The sequence below is a fragment of the Anas acuta genome, chromosome 18, assembly GCF_963932015.1.
Source record: "Anas acuta chromosome 18, bAnaAcu1.1, whole genome shotgun sequence".
In the NCBI taxonomy this organism is placed as follows: Eukaryota; Metazoa; Chordata; class Aves; order Anseriformes; family Anatidae; genus Anas; species Anas acuta.
Genome location: NC_088996.1, coordinates 1244731 through 1265918, shown reverse-complemented (window position 1 = coordinate 1265918; position 21188 = coordinate 1244731). Strand labels below are relative to the sequence as shown.

Genomic DNA, 21188 nt, shown 5'->3' with positions numbered 1-21188 from the left:
GCTTTGCAGGCAAACACAGACGTGGCTGTGGCTGAGCCAGAGATGGGCATAGCTACAGCATAGCTCAGGCAGGGACTGCAGGGCTGCAGGGCCCCTCTTGAAGGATTTATGCTTTTGCATAGCTACTTAGAAGTCTTACTGTATAGGTTTTTCATGTTTATTTCATGGGACGAAGATCTAATTTTCTTCCATATACGAGTTTTTCAGAAACATGGCCGTGATGGTGTGAAGGAATGTCTGAACATCTCTAGCCCAACATGTCACTTGAAGCAGGATTATCACCAACAGCAGATCAGGGGAGCAAGCCTCAGAAACCTCCAAAGCCAGAGATTGCACAGCCTGTCTGGCGACCTGTGGCAGGCTGCACGACCCTCCTGGTGGGGACAGAGGTCAAAACCTTCCACGCGCAACCATTTGTGCCCCCTGCCCTTTGGTATATCATCTGACTCTCGCGAGCAGAGAACGCCCCCGCACCTCTCCTCTGGCCGTCCCCTTAGGGCGGCCTCAGCCAGCCCAGCGGGCGGGCCCGGGGCGGTGAACGCGCGGCTTCAGCGGCCGTCCGTCTGCAGGCGGTAGGCGGAGGCTGGCGCGGGTCATGGCGCGCGGTAGCTTGGCGGGGCGGCTGTGGCAGCTTTGCAACCTGCTTATGGCCACTTTCTTCGGGCTGGCGGCTGCCGTGCAGGTGAGGGCAGTGGGCGAGGGCCTGGGGCTGCCCTAGGCCTCGGTGGGCCCGGGCACTGGTGCGACCCGAGGCAGGCTGGGGTCCCCACACTCTGCTCCCTGCCCTGTCCCGCCTGCCGAGCCCGGCCCAGCCCGCACAGAGGGTGCAGAGGCTCAGCCTGCGTTTTCTCGCTGCAGGTGAACGACCCCGACGCCGGGCTGTGGGTGGTGAGTAGGGGCTGGAGCGTGACGCAGGGCGGAAGGTAGGTGCTGTGCTCTGCGGGGCTGTCTGCTTGTGGTTGAGGCTCTGCCCCCAGCGTGCAGAGCACCAAACCTCTGATTCCCCCCTGCCTGGGCTCTAGGCCTCCTGACCTTGTCACCACCACGTCTCCGTCACCACCTGTGCTTGCCTTAGCTCACCTTCTGTCACCACTGACCTCAGCAGGGACCCTTGAGTCTCAGAAGAAACCTAAAGAAAATTCGCACCTCTCTGCCCACTCCTGTCATTCTCAGGCATGGGAACAGCCACCAGTGGCCTTGGATCAGTATGAGCAAGGCTTTGAGCTGCAGGGGCCCGGGGGGGTCTCTCTGTACATGTCAGGAGCCACTGGGTAGGTGGGGATAGTCCCTGTCTTCTCCATGTCCATGCACGGCCCTGTACATCCCTTGTGCAGATGAGCCCAGCTGATAGTGGCGGGGTTGGGATGTGGCAGCAGAGGCTGCTTCTGCTCCGACCCAGCACAGGCAGAGGTCATGGCGCAGGGGAATGTTTCTTACAGGGACTCTCCCTGGGGACCACACTGCAGCTCAGGGCTGGTGCAGCGGGCTGATTGGGCAGCAAGAGCTTAGGTAAGCCTGAAGCCAAGGCACAAGGACTGGTGCTCAGCTGACTGTCTCACAGCTGTGCTGTGCAAGGATTTCGGGTGGTGAGTAAGGAAGCGCTGGCTTGCTGCTGCACTCAGAAGAGCACTAGCAGTACCAGGGCATGCCAGAGGGACAGAGTTGTATGGCTGTTCTGTGCATCTGGCAAACTGCTGTAGAAAAGAAGTGCTGGTATGGGTGACTGCTTCTGTTTCCTTACCCTCAAAAATTTTGCTGTTGAGTATACTTGTGTTTCATTAACAGGTTATCTACTTGGTGCCAGCTGCTCTTACACTGCTTGTTGGCCTTAACCCCTCAGTAACAGGTATAGTATTGGTGTGTAAAACAGAATCTCTACTCAAATTTTGCCTCCAGAAAGTTTGTTTTCATTGAGTCACGGATTAAGATCAGGCTGCATGGAAACATGTCCTACTGCATTTTTTGAGGGCAGAAAGCTGTGGTACGTGCTTCTACAAAAGTTGGTCTTTGCTTTAGTACTTGTAGTTGAACTTACTGCAAGCAAACCCAGGAGGCCTGCATAAAGGCCTGCTTCTTCGACTGCACCCTGGTTTAAGCAGTCATGGAATAAGTGGAGCACATAGAGCACAAGTCTGGGAGCACGTTCTGAACCTGTCTCTGATGTTGACCCTAGCACATAGTCTAATCAACATGGTTTCCCTGTTCTAAAGCTGTGTTTTTGCTTATCTATCTCATATAAAAGAAATTAAGCTCAGCGCAATGGTTTGAAAGAGCTAAAGGTCTTGTTTAGTATCACGCATTAGCTGTAATACAGCTGCTCCAAAGAGAGGAAGGGCAGTGGTGGGGACTTGCAGTCCATGCTATGACTGACTTTCCAACATTGCATGCTGAGGGCTATCACCATATGATATGTTGAAAGAACTGGTCAGATCAGATTTGGTCCAGGACTCCAGAAAATTCATTTGTGTGTGTGTTTTAATCCATTGGAGATAATTTTAAAATGACCACTCTTGATATACAAAAAGCGACTGTGTTTTAGCTGGGTGAATACTTAATCTGGACAAACTAAAACCATACTTATACCAGAAAGGAAAATCCTCAAGAGTACATGTTATTGTCACAAACCACACTCTTACACTATCTCACCATTCTAGGTACCTTAGGCACACAAAGTGGCAGCATTCATAAAACCAAAACCCATCTATGATGTTGAATATTTCAGAGGAGGTCTATTTGTATGGTAGGTGTAGCCTCAACATAATGGCATTTGGCTGATCAAGAGAATCTGCAAATTAAACTTACAAATTTGTTACTTGCACCATGATTTCTAAGAAATAAAGATTAAAATAGCACAATTGTGTAATTTGACATTTATGTAAATTTGACAAGTGATATTTATCATTCATGTCCATGGAAGACTCCGATTCAGCCTCTGCAGAGATGCAGTAAGTTCAGTTTACTGTAGGATCAGTTACGAAGTTAGGTCATACCAAGTTCATGAATTTTGGCAGCCCATCATCTTTAATGCTTTCCTGGAGAGGTCAGTGACTAGGAAAGGCTACTTTTTACTTTGTGGTGTTTGCTGTTGACATTGTTGAGAACAGATGAAGCACTGCCTGTATCATTTGCTCACCTCTCTGCCATGAGCTCTTGGGGATGAACATGGTAAACCATAAAAATCTGTGGGTCCGTTCAGATTTTTCACATCTCTTTTTCTGTCTTTAAAACATCAGTCCCCAGCCCACAGGCCGAGATGTCAATGTTTGTCGTGATCACTGGTGAAGGGTTAGATAGAGGCTTATCAGGGAATGTGAAGGACGGAGCTCCCTGCATTGTGGTGGTAGCTCACTGGTGCTGCTAAGGGTTGGGAATCACTCCCTGGTGCCTTGGATACTCTGGGAACGTGGTTTGCACTCGAGAAGGGGCATTCCTTTTGCTTAAGCAAACTTCCATTTGTAATCTGCCATGTCATCTTCTGTGCATATTGAATGCTGGAACCTGCTTTGTTTGCTAGGGTGATTAAGAAACTGTTTTCTTTGATGCACTGCTGCCAAGAGGTTTCATTCCTAGGAAAACAAGACCCAAGCCCACTAGCATACAATTCCAACAGCACTTTCTAGAAGGTTTCCCTGGTCATAAAGATGCTGGTATTAATTCTGTCTTCCTGCCCGAGATGTATGTGCTTGTTGCAGGTATCTGTTTTTCAGCAGCTCTGTTGTTTTTCAGTTCACTTTAAACTATGCTGCAGTTCCTGCCAGCCTATTTTTTTTCCTCAGAAAACGCGGTTTGGAGAAGTCTCTGTGACCTTCATTCTGCTGGTTGTATTTTTGGAACCATTGCCTTGGCTTGTTCTTTGGTTGCGTACACTCAGGGCAACATTTTGCATGAAGAGGAAGGCAGGTATGTAGTGAATTTTCCCTGCACAAATTTGGTGCGCCAGGCCATCTTCTTCTGGTGGGTCACTTTGATAAGCTCAACTGAGCTGTTGCAATGATGGTGTCAGTCCAGGGGAATCAACCTAAGGAGAAAGGATCACAGAGTTACAAAACAGCAATTTGTTGGACAAAAGAACTGAAAGGTGAATCCTACCCGACTGAGGAAGCAAGATTTAATTGTGGGGGCAGTTCTGGCTTTTCAAAGACACAAAGGGAGACAGCCCGTACTTCATCTATTTTTTTTGGAGGAAAGTTGTATTTTTCACAAGCAAGCAGGTGTTTGCATTATTTTCTGATCTCTCTTTTTTTTTTTTTTTTTTTTAAGAGAGTTATGTGGTCTGGTGATTATTACAATATGGATGAGTCTTTGTCGCAGTTCAGCAAAGTAAGTTTTTCTTAATCCACTTGAACATTCATATTTAGTGACTTCTTGAAAACATGTAGGTGATTTGGGCTGCTTGTTTTTCTATTTCATATTACTGTCTAAACCTTTATCCTGAGTACAGTAGTATTTGGTGCTGTGGCGTGTAGGATCCTGCACAGGTAGAAGTCTGAAGGGGGATGGGGGGGTGGTGGAAAAGAAAGCTTAACAAAACATTTTTTCCTGATGTTTCTGCCATAGTGGGCAGGAGACATAATCCATTTTTGTAAAAGGACAGCATGTTCTTTCTGTGAAACAGGCTAGTAAACATGAGCTAATGAAACTGCCAGTGAAAGCTGCAAAACCGTTTCTGCTCCCAATTTACAGAACTTTCCAGTAGGGGTTTGTATACCATGGTCTGCTGTATCCTCCCAGTCCAGGCAGGGATGCAGGCAGAGCTTTCTCCTCTGGCCTCTATGGAGAACTGTGCTACAGCAGTTTTACGAAAGTAATTCCTGTTGGGAGCGTGAAAAATCTCAATCTGCCAAACAGTGCTTTGTGCTGGCAAAATGTATACTGTGCTCTGGGCAGAGTGCTTTTTTTCACCTGGTTTATATAGTCTGAGAAAGTGGCAGAAAAACTTTCTGCTGGCACATGGTACATCTCCAGTGAAGGGCTCTCTGGGACTCTGCTGACGCAACTACAGTAGCTACGTTACAGCAGCCAAAGGCCCTCTGCTGTCTTTAGCCAACCACAGCAACATGAGTGGTGGCAGTCAGATTTTAAATAGCACCGTTGCATTTGCTTCATTTTAGGAATCCATTGGGTGGAATTCATCTGACTGCTGCAGTCTTGGTTGTTCTCTTCCCCTTTGTTTCGTGGCTGTACATTTATATAAACAAAGAGATACGAGAATCTTGGCCAACACACTGTAAAACTGTGATTTAATCAGGTGGGAAAATGTACATAAATATTCTGACCTTAGTGCCTCTGCTTTTTGGTTCTTAATGAAAGGTTAGTATCAGTTTGATAGGACCCAGGAATGCCTTGCTGCTTCTGACAGTATAGCTTAGTGTTTGTCAATAGGCACCAGAAATAAATGGAAGAACATCATCAATTATTGTAATTATTGTTCAACCTGCTTCTTCATGTTTTCAAAGCACTGTTGACCTAATGTGTGTTCCAATGTTAATTATTCAAAATATTCTGGTCCCTGGTCCACGCTCTCCTCCCATGTTGTACTTTGGGAAAGCTACTGTTCAGTAACATACGGGAAAAGTATACCAATCCCTTTGTTTCAATGACTTTTTACAGCTGTAAAACTTCCAAGTTATCCATCTGGATAGTCCACTGAGATTCTCTGAAAGATTAAGCAGTCTGTATTTCTGTTCCTACACTAAAATCTTATGTGTAAAATCAATATATCTAAATCAATGTTTTTATTATCTTTATTTGTGATTACTGTTTTGACAGAGTAGTAAATCATATTTTTCTAAAGAAAATCCAGTGAAAACTTCTTTATTTCTGTGAGACGCATGCTTGACTGCCACCAGCAGACATAGTCACTGTCACAACTTGCAGAATTTCTGGTCCTGGAAAGCAGAACCCATGCAGCAACCCAGAGACGGTAACCGTGCTCCATCATCACTAATCCTGGAGAAGAAAGCACAGGTGAGTATGCTGGACACTAAAGCTGGCAGGGTGTGAGCCAGCATGGGTTCAGATGCAGCACAACACCATGCTTTAAGTCATCCCAAGTCAGGGCTTGTTAGGTTGATACAGCTGCATGCTAACATGGCTGGGCACACATAGATCCCAGCTGGTGTATTGTGTATCTGCAGCATTACATGATGCCATAGTCTTCCTGCTTTAATTTATATTATTTTTATTTTTAAACTTGGGCCTCCCTGTGCTGTGTTCTGTCATAGCATAGATGGTGTCCATTTTTCTTGAGCTTTTATTTTTTGAAAATTACTTGAGCTTTTTGAAGCAATGTTAAGACCGCCTCATTAGGCTACAGGGTGGACTTTTCTACTAGACTCAAGACATAAAAATGTAAACACTTCTACACAGGTACAATTTTGCATGCTTTAAATCTGACATATATAAATTAAAAAAAAAAAAAAAAATCAAAAACAAAACACCAGCCAACTAGTGAGTTTTTTTTTTTTTCTCCCTCCTTCCCCCACAGTTAAGTAACAATCTGTTCAAGATTGGGTAGTTCAAGTCAACATTCTGTGTTCAAGTATATTTATTTCAAACACAGTTACTGGCCTTCTCTATTTTCCAAGCAGAAACTAAGTCTGGTTTCTTACAGAAGTATAATTTTTAGAATTCTGTATCTGAGAAAAAAACGTAAGTTAAAGCTGTAAGGATCAGCTGTGTAGATCTTTCTACAAGCAAAGAATATGCTGGATCCTATACTTTTTAGTCCGACTATTTCCTGAAGAACAATTTATATATGTATGCTTACCATTTTTAGAAATACATAACTCTATCTGAAATTCTGCCCCTTCCCTTTAATACCATTTTATCATCATAGACATAAATAGTTCCAAAGGCATTGCTTTCTGGTGGAGTTTCAATAATCCCCTCCAAAGTCAGATGATGAACACCATGTGAGTCTAAACAATAGCCACCATCATGCAGGTGTCCTGCAAGAAAGCAGACGACGCACTGATGAGAGTGTATGACAGAAAGCGCATCTTCGTAATTCCAGGCTAAGCAAACTTTGTCTGAAGCATCTGGATGAATGGGCAGATGACCTGCAGATGAGAGGGAGAGAAGAGTTACATGAAGCACATAACAATTGTCAGTGCAGACCCCTCAATCTTTTGGGATTCTCTATAAAAGCAACAGAATCACTTTGGTTTACAGTCCAGGGAAAATCAGAGCATCTGTAGAGCTCTAGTATTTCATTTCTTTCAAATATTTTTCATTTTCTTATTTATGTAGCATCTAAATATCAGAATATTAAGTCTCCTCTCAGCGATTCTAAGTGATACTACAAGATCACTTCTGGTTTGTCACTCAATCTAAATGAGTATGTTTAACATACCAAACTCTGCCTCCAGACAAGCCGCTTTCATTGGTGGGAAATTCAGACTTCTACCTGTACCCTACAAGCTCACCTGAGTGTGAGACAGGGTAGCTGTTCTCCAAGTTCACAGGTTACATACATACCTATGGTATTATGTGTTTTCCTCAGTTAACTTCCAACTGTTTTTGACTTACACCCTCCATATCCACCTACCCATAGCTACAACTTTTTCTTGGTTTTCATCAGAGAACTTGAGAACTTCATCGAACCAGTCCAGCTGGGTTTGGCTAAATCCTCCATTAAACTCTACAAACTGAGGTTCTTTGAGCCCTGCAATGAAGAAGAATGTTAGGCAAACGTGCATACACCCACCGTAACTTCCTTATTTACTTTTACTTATGTAAATCTACTAGAAATGGTTTATTCTTAGAGCTTCCTTTTTGTACATCTCAGATCAGAACTGCAGCCTCCTCGGACAGACGAGAGAAAACAGTTACTGTTGGGGTGGGGGTTTGCCATATTGCACACACAGCATTTCCACTTGTGTCCCTGCATGCTGTCGCGGCTGGGATGGCCTCCGCTCGACAGGGCCGCAGCACCCGCGCCAACAGGTGCCTTCCGTGCCGGTGCCGCAGGACACGCGACCCATCAACCCACCTAAAAAGCCCCAGAGCGGCACGACAGCCAGGGGGACGCGCCTGCATACGCCCAGAGCTCTGCCCGGCTCGCTCCCGGTTGGACCCGGGGACAGGCGCCAGCCCCCCGAGCGCCGCCCCGGCGGGACCTGCCTGCCGGGCTATTGAGGTTCTCGTTGGGGTTCCTCTCCCTCAGCCGCCGCAAGGACTCCCGGTGGCTGGGGCTGGCCGGGTCCCTGCCCAGCACGCTCAGGTCGTAGCCGTCGAGCAGGACGAAGCGGAGGCGCGGCGCCGGGCTGAAGTGGTAGGCATGGCAGTCCCCGGGCGGCCCGGCGGGCGGCCCGGCGGCGGGGGCGGGGGCGGGTTGGCTGTTGAGGCCGCTACTCGCCAGGCGGTCCCGGCAGAAGTTGTAGAGCTCGTGGTTGCCCCAGGCGTGGTGCACCGGCACCGGCAGCCTCCGCAGCGCCGCCAGCACCCGCTCCAGAGCGCCCTCGGCCGCGCCGCGCCGCGCGTTGACGCCGTCGATGCAGTCGCCCAGCTGCACCACGAAGGCGAGCGGCGGCTGCTCGGCTGCCCACGCCTCCACGGCGGCCCGCAGCAGGCGGAGGCTGTGCCGGTAGTACCGCCGCCGGCGCCCCCAGAAGTCGCAGCCGTCGTCCTCGTCTGCGTACTGGATGTCCGCGACCACCCCGAAGGAAACGCGCGGCGCCGCCTCCATCGCGGCCGCCGGAGCCGGAAGGGGAACGGGAAGGGGAGGGACGGGGCGGGCGGCAGCATGGCGGTGGCTCTGCGCTGCTGGCGACTCTCGCGGCGCTGGCGCCTCCCGGCCGGCGCCAGTTTCGCGGACCTGGCCTGGGGCCGGCAGCTGAGCGGCCAGGCGGCGCCGCTGCCGGCCCGCGGGGCTCTCCCCGTGCCCGTGCCCGGCAGCCGCTCCCTGTCCCGCCTGCCGCCGGGGAGCGGCCAGCGGGCGGCCCCGCAGAGGAGGGTGAGTGGGGGCCCCGCGACCAGCGGGCGGGGGGCGCGGGCAGGATCCCCCGGAAGAGCCCCCGCTTCTCCCGGCCTCGGCTCCGCGCTCCCCCCCGCGCTGGGGCTAGGGGACAAGGCACTAAAAAGCTTTTTCTTCAGTAGCTGGTGTCCTGGCGGTCGCTGGTGGCCACCTTCATCGTGTGCGGAGGGCTGCTGGTGGCTATGAAAAAAATGAAGAAAACCAAGGAGGAGAGTGAGTGTTTGCACAGCCTGGTGATGTCCCCGCAGGGTGGGCGGTTGTGTTGTGCTGTTTCTTGCCTTTTTCCAAATTGTTTCTGTTTCGGGCAAAAGAGCATTAAACTGATTCTACTCATTGCAGTATCCAGCTGTAGTTAAATCTGAAGTACTTCTATACCATAGGCTCATAGGACGATTTGCGTTGGAAGGCACCTCAAAGATCACCTAGTTCCAACCCCCCTGCCATGGGCAGGGACTCTATGAGGTTGTTCAGGGCCTCATCCAATGTTGTCTTGAACACCTCCAGGGATGGGATATCCACAACTTCTCCAGGCAACCTGTTCCAGTGCCTCACCACCCTCTGAGCAAAGAATTTTCTCCTAGCCTTTAATCTAAATCTCCCTTCTTTTAGTTTAAAACCATTCCCGCTTGTCCTGTCAATATCTGGTTGAGCAAAGAGTCACTCTCCAGCTTTTTTATAAGCCCCCTTCTGGAACAACTGGAAAGTTGTGATGAGGTCACCCCGGAGCCTTTTCTTCTGCAGAATGAACAGCCCCAGCTCTCTCAGCCTTTCTTCATGGAAGTGTTCCAGCCCCTTGATCATCTTTGTGGCCCTCCTCTGGACCCGTTCTAAAAGCCCCACATCCTTCTTGTGCTGGGCGCCCCAGACCTGGATGCAGTGCTCCAAGTGGGGCTTCACCAGGGCAGAGCAGAGGTAAAATCACCTCCCTCCCCTGCTGCCCACCCCTCTGTTGATGCAGCCCAGGATGCAGTTGGCCTTCTGGGCTGCAAGCATGGACTGCCAGCTCGTGTCAAGCCTTTCATCCATCCTTCTCTGCAGGGCTGATCTCAGTGAGTTCTTCTTCCAGTCTGTGTTCTTGCAGCTCCTTGAACTTGGAATTGTTGAACCTCATTAGTTTCATGTGGGCCAACTTCTCTGGCCTGTCCATGTCCCTTTGGATGGCATTCCTTCTTTCTGTTGCATCAACTGCACCACTCAGCTTGGTGTCATCTGCAAACTTGCTGAGAGTGCACTCGATCCCACTGTCTGTGTCACTGATGAAGATATTAAACAGTACCGGTCCCAGGACAGACCCCTGAGGGACACCACTCGTCACTGGCCTCCACCTGGACATAGAGCCATTGACCACCACTGTCTGGGTGTGACCTTCAAGCCAACTCCTTATCCACTGAGTGGTCCACCCATAAAATCCATTTCTCTCCAATCTGGAGACCAGGATGTCATGAGGGACCATGTGAAAGGCCTTGCAGAAGTCCAGGTAGACTGGTCGTCCTTTGTCAACTGATGCAGTCACTCCATTGTAGAAAGCCACCGGACTGGTCAGGCACATTTACCCTTGGTGAAGCCATGCTGGCTGTCTCAGACCACCTCTTTGTCTTATATATGCGTCAACACTGCTTCCAGGAGAATGTTTTCCACGATCTTGCCAGGCAGAGGTGAGGCTTACTGGTCAGTAGTTCCTCAGGTCCTCCTTTCTACCCTTTTTAAAAAAGGGAGCGATGTTTCTCTTTCCAGTCAACAGGGACTTCATCTGAATGCCAGGACTTTTCAAATAGGTGGTCTCCAACCTGCTCTTCACTTACAGCGGGCAGGACTATGCTCCCACAGCCTTCATCTATGGGTTCAGGAAAATGAATGACATGGGAAGCCTGACTGGCAGTGAAGACTGAGGCAAAGAAGTTGCTGAGTACTTCAGCCTTCTCCAAGTCTGTCACTACCAGTTCACTCTTCTCATCCATCAGAGGGGGTACACTCTCCTTGGCCTTTCTTTTCTGAGCAATGTACCTACAGAATCCCTTGCTGTTATTCTTTGCATCCCTTGCCAAGCTCTGTTCCATCTGTGCCTTGGCTTTCCTGATCCCATCCTTGCATATCTGGACCGCATCCCTGTACTCTTCCCAGGCCACATGTCCCTGCTTCCACTGCCTGTGGATTTTCTCTTGCACCTCAGTTTGACCAGCAGGTCCTTGCTCAGCCATTCCAGTTGTCTGCCCTCTTTTTTATGTAGAGGGATGGAGCATTCTTGTGCTCTAAGGAAAACATCCTTAAAGAGTCTCCAGCTCTGTTCAGCTCCTTTGTCCCTAAGGACAGTGTTCCAGGGGATCTCAGCTACTAGGTCTTTAAACAGCTTGAAGTTTGCTCTTTTGAAGTTCAGGGCCCTGACTTTGCTCTTTGCCAGGTCTGTATTCCTCAAGATCGCAAACTCAACCAGGGCATGGTCACTGCGGCTCAGACTGCCTCCAGTCTTGACCTCTTTAATGAGCTCTTCCATGTTGGTGAGCACCAGGTAAAGTAACGCTTCTCCTCAGGTTGGTTTGTCTAGTACCTGGACGTTATCCTCAACACACTCCAGGAATCTTCTGGATTGCTCACAGCCTGCTGTGTAGTTTTCCCAGCAGACATCCAAGTGGTTGAAGTCCCCCATCAGGATGAGAGCGTGTGAGTGTGATGCTTCTTATAGTTGAAGCAAGAATGCCTTGTCCACAGGCTCCCCTTGATCAGGCGGTCTGTGGTAGACCCCAACCACAAGCTGTCTTTTATTGGTGTGGTCCTTAACTCTCACCCATAAGCTCTCAACCTGTCTGTGGCTGTTTCTCAAAGGCAACTCTTCCCAATCAATTCCTTCCCTGGTGTACAGGGCAACACCCCCTCCCTTCCTTCCCTGTCTATCCCTTCTTAAGAGCTTGTAGCCCTCTATTCAAATGTTCCAATTATGTGATCCATCCCACCATGTTGATAGTGATAGTAATCAGGTGATAGTAATCAGGTCATATTTGTCTAATTGCACCGTGGTTTCCAGTTCCTCTTGCTTGTTTCCTATGATGCGTGCATTGGTGTAGAGGCATTTCAGCTGGGCAATCAGTCGTATTGCGTTTCTAGAACCCTCCCTGATTGCAGTGGGACAGTTCACAAGTGTGTGTTTCCCTGCCATTACTTAGGGTAATAGTGTTCTCAGGTATGCTTTCTTTGCTCAGAGCTGCATCCCCTTCCCTCACCACATCTAGTTTAAAGCCCTCCTGATAAGCCCAGCCAGCTTACTGCCCAGAACTCTCTTGCCCCTCCTGGACAGCTGTGCCCCATCCAGCATCAGCATGCCTGATCCCCCAAAAGCACTTAGAATCCAAAACCTTGGGCATGGCACCAGTCTCTCAGCCAAAATGAGAAAAAAATTGAAATATTTTAAAATTGAAAATAGAAAAATTAAAGACTAAGTATTTAAAAAAATCTTATATATGCTTTTGCTATTACTATTTACATTTACTTACACGCTACTGAGAGCACACCATGCATAAAAACACAAAGGGGAGAGGAGAAACTTGTCTGTTGTCACAGGCACAGAGGGGGACACGGGGTTTCCTGGGCACCTTGGTTTTTAAGTCCATGACTTCTGCATGTGTTTCCCTATTCTGCAGTAACTGCTTATGTTTTTATTTTTATTTTTAATTTTTTTTTTCATGTTCATTGAAACTCAGAGAGAGCACAGCTTTAAGGATATATTGAATTTGTGAAGGATGACAGTTTTTCTATTTCATACCAACTCAGGCCAAGTACCTGTCCATCTCAAGTACCTTTGATGATAATATGACAATCAGATGATGATTTTATGAGATTAGAGATTATTACATTTCAAACGAAGTTATCTCTGGCTAAATTTGGTACAGGACTTTGTCTACAATCAGACACACTGCTTGGAAGTCTTGTCTGTATTGGACTTGTACACAGATTTCTCACCTGACTCCTGATGGTGTCAGAGACTCTCCTGTGGGTGGGGACAGGGATTGTGGCGTGAAAATTCAAGATCTCTTGTTGTTTTCTGTAGAGCTGGAGAAAGAACGAAACCGAGGCATTGGGAAACCGCTGCTGGGAGGGCCCTTCTCACTTGTAAACCATGAGGGACAGCCCAAGACCAACAAGGACTACCTCGGCCAGTGGGTGCTGATCTACTTTGGCTTCACACACTGCCCTGACATCTGCCCTGATGAACTTGAGAAAATGATTGAAGTGGTAGATGAAATTGGTATGTGAATTCAGTTTGCAGAGCAATCTTTTTTATAGGAGGCTAAGGTTTATTGTGGTAAAATGTTACATGTGGTAATAAGTGATGATCCTCTTTACAAAATGCTAATTAATATTCAGTAGTTGAATTAATTGCTCATTGATAAATAAATCAATCTTCCAGCCACTAGGTTCTGATGTTTAGAGCATGACAGCACTGACCTCTCTGGAACAGAGAATTTCTATTTAATAAAATATGACAGTGGTGGGCTACAGTGGAGGAGGTTACAATGCCATTGTAGACTGCGTTTGTGCCAAGAGGTTGTAGGTATATTAGGCACTTTTTTCCTCTATTTTATTAATTCTGATAACAAAGCTTTCTGAGTGTCTTTTCTGAAAATGATTGTACTGTGAAACAGGTTGGGGGAGGGGTATGTGGAAGAGATGTTTTTTCAGCCTATGCTCTCCGAAGAGTTGCACAAAAGGGATACTAGGAACCAAGCAGGTGACAGGGTTGACTAAAATGTAGAAAATGTATAAGAAGGTATGAGTGGAAAATGAGGGAAAGATCCTGAATTGTGTCTTCATCTGGGCTCTTGTTTCATCATCACAGATGTGCTTTCAACCACTGGGCCTTCATCTCTCTACTTTGCACTGGCATTTCCTGCATCAGAGCCAATTTGTCATTTGTCCTAAGCAGGGCACACTGTCCAGCTAGGAGAGCTGGAAGTGTAGCTGCACCCAGCACAAGCAGAGAGTGTTGGTTTTCATGGCATTTTTTTTTTTCTGACAGAGTTTGTATTATATAAATTAATTTACACAAAATGGCCTTTTTACTTTGCCACTTAGGATGGACTTGAGTGGATGTTATGGTAACTTGCCTGTGACCTTGTTTGAAGGAAGAAAAGGAAACAACTTTTAGCTTGCTAAGAAAAATTGTAATTGTTAGTGTGTCTGATTACAGATAGAATTCCATCTTTGCCTAATCTGACCCCACTCTTCATCACCATTGATCCTGAGAGGGACAATGAAGAAGCCATCGCCAGATATGTTAGAGGTACCGTTTTTTTTCCTACATTGATATCTTATAACATGTAATAAAGAGTACTGAAAAGGAGAATCTTGAGAGGATTATTTTCACTGAAGTTTCTAAACATCTTCTTTCTCCATAGAATTTTCTTCAAAGCTGATTGGATTGACTGGTAGCAAAGCACAAATTGACCAAGTGGCCAAAGCTTACCGTGTGTATTACAGTGAAGGTCCCAAAGATGAAGACAACGATTACATAGTGAGTAAATATAGGGTGTTTACCTAATGAACGATTTTGATTAAGAACAGGATAAAGATTTTAAACAAAAGACAGCTGTTGTAGTCTTGCTGAAGCCCTCTGTGACAGAGGCCTGTTGCATCTATGTGTTCAGTTTTAGATGTCTCAGTCAGAATTGAGGCTCCCTCTTTACAGACTTAGAACCTCACTGAAATACAGTTCTAAAAGCACACGGTCCAGTTGCTTCGTGCAGAATACCATACAAGCTACCAAGTCTGGTGACGAACTGAACCTTTTTTCATCCTGTAACATTTTTGTCTGGCTGTTTTCCCATGTGCTCCAAAGTGAAAATGGAACTGGGGAGTTATGGCAATAGGAAGAGGAAGAAATGAGAGGAAAGTGAGTAACAACTTACTCCCTGCCAAACTGAGACCAAGAAGCAGGGTTTTCCTGGCATGACACTTGGATGATGCAAAGTCTGCCTGCAGATAATGTGGGAATCTTCCTCCTGTGTCAAATGACCTGGAAGAGAAAGCATGTTAATGCTAAATTAAGTGGGAGTCAATTACATAGAGTGATAGTGGGAAAAGGGAAACTGAAGTTTATGTAAGACTAAACTTGGGTAGTCAAAATCTTACTTTTTGGAAGTGAATGGGACTGGTTATAGGGGCTCTGAGTTACTGCCAAGGCCTTCTGCACTTGCCACATCCTGAGCAGACTGGAAGAGTGAAGTAGGTTCAAGTGATGTGACAGGTGAGGATACATATTACATGATCATGTTTTCCTTACAAGAACTGAAAGGCATCAGAGAAAACAAAAAACAGATTCTAAAGGAAAAGTGATGTTTTTCGTTGAAATGAGCAGGTGTGAAGTGGAATCCCTTGCTGCAGATGCAACTGGTAGAAGTTTATATGAGCCCCCAAGGAGACTTGATTATTCTTTGTAAAAAAAAATAAATGAAATGGATGTAATTTATGCTTCACTGAGGAAGAGCTAGAAATGTGAGCTAGAAATGTTTGGAAACTGTTTAGAAACATTTTTTTTGTCTGTGCTGATTTTATACTCTTCTTTAAAACAACCATTTTTTGCCACTATTTGAGGTAGGATGCTAAGGCAGGTTGTTTTGGGTCTGATCCAGTAATACTATTCTTACTCTGGTTTAAAACTACCTGACTGCAGCAAATAAATTATGTATGTGGACAAAAAAGCTGGTGGAACAAAAAAAGTGATGCATAGAAATAAAAAGTAAAAGCAACACATAATCTCAGTAAAGAGAAGAGAGTCACGGTGGTAATAGGCACCAATCTGGGTTACTAAGAAGGGTGTGAAGTGGGACATTAAGAACTGGCTTTCACTTATGGGCAGCTCAGAAGCTGCAGAAGTCTGTGTCTTAAGATACTATATTTGTATGGAAGGAGGAACTCAGTGGGGAAATTTAACACCATTTTTAATCAATCTACTGTCCGTCTGAAGATACTGCCTAAAACAGACTTATAAAACATGGTTGGTGGGGATATAAGAATGCGTTCTAGAAGGATTGGCAAAAGATGTGGACTCAGAAGAGGGAAAAAATCTGTAGAATCTGACATTAAATGAGTAAATAAAATTTGTGAAAAGTTGGAAAGAAGCCACAAAAGCTGAAGGAGGTCTTCTGTTTATGAATTAAACCACACATAAATTCTCACAAACCACACCTAGTCTTAAGCATGATCATAGTGGGGAAGTACAGGAATCTCACCAAAGAAAATAGCTATATTAGATGAGAGCAGCTTCAAGGGAGGCTGGAGGGGGAGACAAAAGAGAAGAACGTGACTAGAGATATAACAAATTATGAGGAAGTTTTCATGGTCCAGAGGGAACAGAGCTATGGTGTGCTATGGTTGTGCTAAGTACCTGGGAGCCTTGTGAATGTGTGAATAGCAGACGAGGACATTGAGGAAGAAAGGACCATGAACTGGGAGCAGGAGAGCAGCCTAAGAGCTTGAGTCGGGTATGGTGCCATGGAGGAATGGTATGCACTTGTCTCTACTACAGGTTTTGTCATAGGCTTCTGCTTTTGATATAGGCAGTGAGCTCTCTATATTTATTGCAGGAAGGCCAGAGGATGTAGGTCTCTCTGAAACAAACTGGAAAGAGGATAACAGTAATAGCAGATCTGGGAGGGAGAGCTTGAGTCTGTTTATGTGTTTACCTGTGACTTATCTAAGTGATTATTACTCTGTAATTTCTTTCATTAAAGATGGATTTTTTTGTACATTCTGTCTTGCAAGGACTGGTCTTGCCAGTCAGCGACTAAGAATGATGATACTTGTGGAGCGAGCACTGTGTCCTCTGCATGCTGCTGGGAGGTGGGGAAGAGGTCCAGTGCAGCCAATTATTCTCTGCTTGTTTTTACTTGAGAAGAATATTGAGATGAATATTTAAGAAGTATGTTTTCTAAGTATCTATTTACATTGTTAAGTATTATTTGAATATTGCTAGTTCCTATCTAATAATTTCAATTTTATAAGTTTTAATGCCAGAGTATCTGACTTTGTTTTTTATTCAGTTTAGAAGATTGCATTTAAAATCAGACGATGACCTCATGTACATTCACACAGTGGTAATGGGGCAGACTTCAGGCACAGCTTGGAAAAATAGTGATCTTTCGCACATGAACAGCATGCCCTCCTGACTGTACTTATCTTCCAAAAGCCGGGGAGTTCAGATGCTCTGAGCAGGCTACCTGTATTTTTTTTTTTGTTAGTTTCCAGTTGAAGGGCTATAGGATCTGAATTATGATTCAGATTCATTTTAAAAGGTCCTGCTACTTGATTATATCTTAAACTTGTCAATAAAACTTTAAGAACCATTACTTTGATGACAGAAATGCTACCAAATTTAACATGCCCTTTTAGCTTCTTATGCTGTAAATACCCACAGAATTTCTTGATTTCAAACAGAGACATGCCCTTAGTACATGAGTATATCTCATATATAGTGAGATATGTAAGTATATAGTGAGTATATCTCATATATTATGTAGTCACTGGTGCAATCACAGATACATGGCCTCTGTTTTCAGTATGTTGTCTTTACTCATAAAGATGCTGTCGTAGGTGCAGACCATATTTTTGGTGGTGTATTTAAGGTACTTAAAATGGAATTGCTTTTTATATAAATCAAATTGGAATAACTCAAGCATTCAAACAACAGTTACTTTTAAATTGAGGGGAGGGTGGGGCGGGCAGGGTAGCTACATGTATTTCAAATTCTTTCCTGCTATCTCTGCTCAGACTTCTTGTGATGTTTGCAGTTACGATCACATGGAGACAGTAGAGGGAGCCCCCTACCAGCTCATGGTATTTATTTGTGTATCAGCTCCACTGTCTGTAACTCCTGTATCCTGGTGATGCTCTCTGTCCTTTTGTTTGCACTGACAGTGAACTTGCTTGAATGAAGTATCTCCTACAAGCAGTAGGAAGCCTGAATTGTGGGGATTGTGGAACATTAGGAGAAGTAGAAGGAAACTGGGAAAAGTGAGGGGGAAAGACCACTAGACTGAACCTTCCTCATGTTTTCCCTAGCCCTGTCTGTGCTGAAGGAAGGGTGCCTGCAGCTTAGGGAAGATTTTCCTGTATACAGTATTCTTTCATGCGTCTTGAGTATGCATCTAGTTTTCTCCATTTATTTTGTTAGGTAGAACAACAAAATGTGACCGAAGTGATGCTAAGGCTTTCTTTATCTTACAATAGCTTGCTGGCAAGAAGTTGTGTCAGACAGCTAATTGAAAGGCTGAATGGGGTATTGTTACTGCTGACTTTGAAAGATGTGCAGGATCTTTTTTACTAAACAGCGATGTGCTTTGTTGCAGGTGGATCACACAATAATAATGTATCTCCTTGGGCCAGATGGTGAATTTGTGGACTATTATGGACAGAATAAGAGGAGCGCTGAGATTTCTGCTTCTATTGCTGCACACATGAGAAAATACAGATCATAAAATACAAAGTCTTCAAAGATTGATGGTGACATCAACTGTAGATTTGGCTTGAATTGGGAATTGTATTCAGTGTTCTCTCAGAAGTATAGAAGTGTAATATTCTCTCACTATACATGCCTCCTTTCTTCCAAATAAGAAAGGCAACAGCACTCCTGCAAAATACCATTATCAAAAATCTGTATACAGCCTCCCTCATGGGTATTATTTGCAGGGAGATCTGGGGTACAGAATGAAATTCAGGACTTCTTGGAAACAATCTTGGGAGCAAAAGAGAAAACATTTCATTTCTGAAGAACACCTGTATCGCTTTTAGAATTATTTGGTATCTCTTGACCAGACATCTGCAAAAGATGGTTACGTGATGAAAAGCCATGTGGGTCATTGCAACATCAAAGGACCTTTGCCTTTTTTCCTGCAATGTTTTGTTTTCTGGGAGAGACACTTACAATATTGTAAAGAGAGAGTCCTTTATATAGGCTGAGAAGTTGAAGAGCGTTGAAAACATCAGCAGCTTCGATGTATGGGATCAGCCTTGTAATGTGCCCTATCTTCCTCATTTGAATGCAGAAATGAAATATATATATTTTTTTCTTGGTGTTTTCTCCAAGCAAACACTGGTAACTTCTACAGAAATGAATAATGGGTTGCAAACAGATTTTTCTCTTGATCTAAATAATTTTATGCATACTCAGCCTGATTGCTTTTTGTTGAAATGAAGTGAAGAGGTGACAGGCATCTGTATCCATTCATAGGACCATCAAACAGATACATTTTATGCAGTACATCATTTGAAAATAAAGATTGCTTTATAGAATTATTGCTTTCTCAGCTTTGCAGGAATCACCTTCCAGTAGAGGAAAGAGTGACTGTAGTGTAAGTCTGGTATTCTTCTGCATACAGGGACAACATTAGAAGAGACCAGAGCCTGTATCACCTGTTTTTTTAGTGCTAGAGGGGTTTATGCAAAAAAGGGTCTTATTTCCAGGGTGATTGTGAGGTGTCTGTTTTCCTGTTTTCTTTTCTTTTTCCTTTGTTTAATGATATGCCATTATCAGTCAAGTCATTCTTCTGAATGCTGGTCAAACCTCATATATTTAATGTGTTTTATCTCTTTTCTTGAAAATAGTGTTGATCTATAGTGGTACAACTCATTTCATAAGTTGGGTGTGCTCGGTTTTGAGCTAGCTCAACACCAGAGAATGATCCACAGGACATAAAAGAAAAAAGTTCTTAGTGCAAGTCATAGTCACAGCTGCACACAAGTGCTACTGCTGGTATCATTGGCATTCTTCTGAGGGTGAGGTGTGGAAGAGAAAATTGCTGTGTAGAGGCAAGGTGCAATTTCTATGGTAAATTTTCATCTTCCCAAAATCCTGAAAAATGGTTAGCTTACGAGGTCTAGAGCAGTTATAAAGTACTGTAGTCTAGGGCAGCTACCCTATATTATGGTGAGTTCCTGCGTGTATTGGGAAGACTTACCGTATAATATGTTTGAAACTGCACTCTTACAAAGCTCCGCTAAGGAAGGAAGATTGCTGAAGACTCAAGATGCGTTTTATTTTTTTTTGCCTCTCAGATAGTGTATATATTAAAACAGAAAACAAAACCTCCTTTAAAGGGTCACCAAGAACTTTTGTGTACTGGTTTACAATGTGAAATTTAGTGTCTTAATAGTATTTAACTCCCTTTTTCCCTTGGAAAGATGGAGGGCCAGTGGAGGGCCACAAAGATGATACGGGGCCTGGAGCATCTTCCCTGTGAGGAAAGGCTGAGAGACCTGGGTCTGTTCAGCCTTCAGAAAAGAAGACTGAGAGGGGATATTATAGATGTTTACAAATATCTTATGTGTGGGAGATAGAGGGATGTGGCCAACCTGTTTTCAGTGGTTTGTGGGGACAGGACAAGGGGCAGTGGCCACAAGATAGAGCACAGGAAGTTCCGCACCAACATGTGAAAGAACTTCTTCACGGTGAGGGTGACGGAGCACTGGGACAGGCTGCCCAGAGAGGTTGTGGAGTCTCCTTCTCTGGAAATATTCAAGGCCTGTCTGGAAGCCTACCTGGGCAACCTGCTCTAGAGAACCTGCTTTGGCAGGGGGGTTGGACCTCACGATCTCTTCAGGTCCTTTCCAACCCCTACAATTCTGTGACTGCTATTGAGTTTGTTGTTCTTCTTGTGCTGGCTGTTTTGATTGCAGTTAGCAAGAGGGGTAGCTTCCAAAGGAAATTTCACATGCTAAGTCACGTTTCAGTTAGAGGCCATGTCAAGTCGAAGGTGTTAGCAATAATATTATTATCTGTGATGAGTGGCACTGGCAATAATAATTTTGTTTTGATAGAGTGGCTGCAAGTGTCAGCATTGTTTCTAAAGAGCCTTATCTCACCTTTTATTTTTTCCAACAATCCTGGAGGTAATTTATGTTCAAAAACTTTCCTTGTAATAATGATTTTGGCACCTTCTAGCTCTGCATTCCTTTGTCCTTGTGGCTGTGCACAAGTTCGTCTTGAAGTTCACCTGCTGGTGATAGTCCTGCCGTAAGTGGAACGCTGGACTGGAGACCTCTGGAGTTCCCTTCCAGCCAGCTCTTCTGCATTTCTGTGAAATTAGCCTTGATGAGACCAGGAACTGCACTCAGTGCTCTGAGCCTTGCTGCTCCAGAAGAGCATAAGGCCATTTGAACCACAGCCTCAGCTGTCTACATATACAGAAGAATTTACAATGGTGTATTCTGGAGACAATTGACCTGC

The 21188-nt window shown here is 45.2% G+C and overlaps 3 protein-coding genes across 6 annotated transcripts; 2 read left to right on the top strand and 1 right to left on the bottom strand.

Annotated features, from left to right (window-relative positions):
* The first annotated feature begins 484 nt into the window (after window positions 1-484).
* TMEM220 (transmembrane protein 220) lies at window positions 485-7763 on the top strand. Of its 4 annotated transcripts, none has more exons than XM_068655231.1 (7): window positions 492-682; window positions 859-888; window positions 1786-1846; window positions 3777-3900; window positions 4261-4320; window positions 5112-5248; window positions 5878-7763. In XM_068655231.1, exons 1-6 carry the CDS (start codon window positions 596-598, stop codon window positions 5242-5244), a joined length of 495 nt encoding a protein of 164 aa, XP_068511332.1. In that variant the 5' UTR covers window positions 492-595; the 3' UTR covers window positions 5245-5248; window positions 5878-7763. The 4 variants fall into 4 exon arrangements, with proteins under 4 accessions (XP_068511334.1, XP_068511333.1, XP_068511332.1 ...); XM_068655230.1 differs by having other exon boundaries at window positions 5770-7763; XM_068655233.1 differs by lacking the exon at window positions 5112-5248 and having other exon boundaries at window positions 485-682; window positions 5770-7763.
* ADPRM (ADP-ribose/CDP-alcohol diphosphatase, manganese dependent) lies at window positions 5729-8692 on the bottom strand. The gene is made up of 3 exons (XM_068655237.1): window positions 8125-8692; window positions 7550-7666; window positions 5729-7061 (listed from the first exon to the last, which is right to left on the bottom strand). The coding sequence occupies exons 1-3, from the start codon at window positions 8687-8689 to the stop codon at window positions 6775-6777; spliced, it is 969 nt and encodes a 322-aa protein (XP_068511338.1). The 5' UTR covers window positions 8690-8692; the 3' UTR covers window positions 5729-6774.
* SCO1 (synthesis of cytochrome C oxidase 1) lies at window positions 8646-19255 on the top strand. The gene is given in 7 exon segments (XM_068655226.1): window positions 8646-8733; window positions 8736-8956; window positions 9100-9190; window positions 13017-13214; window positions 14157-14249; window positions 14365-14480; window positions 18313-19255. Coding segments are annotated over 7 exon segments (936 nt in total). The 3' UTR covers window positions 18442-19255.
* The last annotated feature ends 1933 nt before the right edge of the window (window positions 19256-21188 follow it).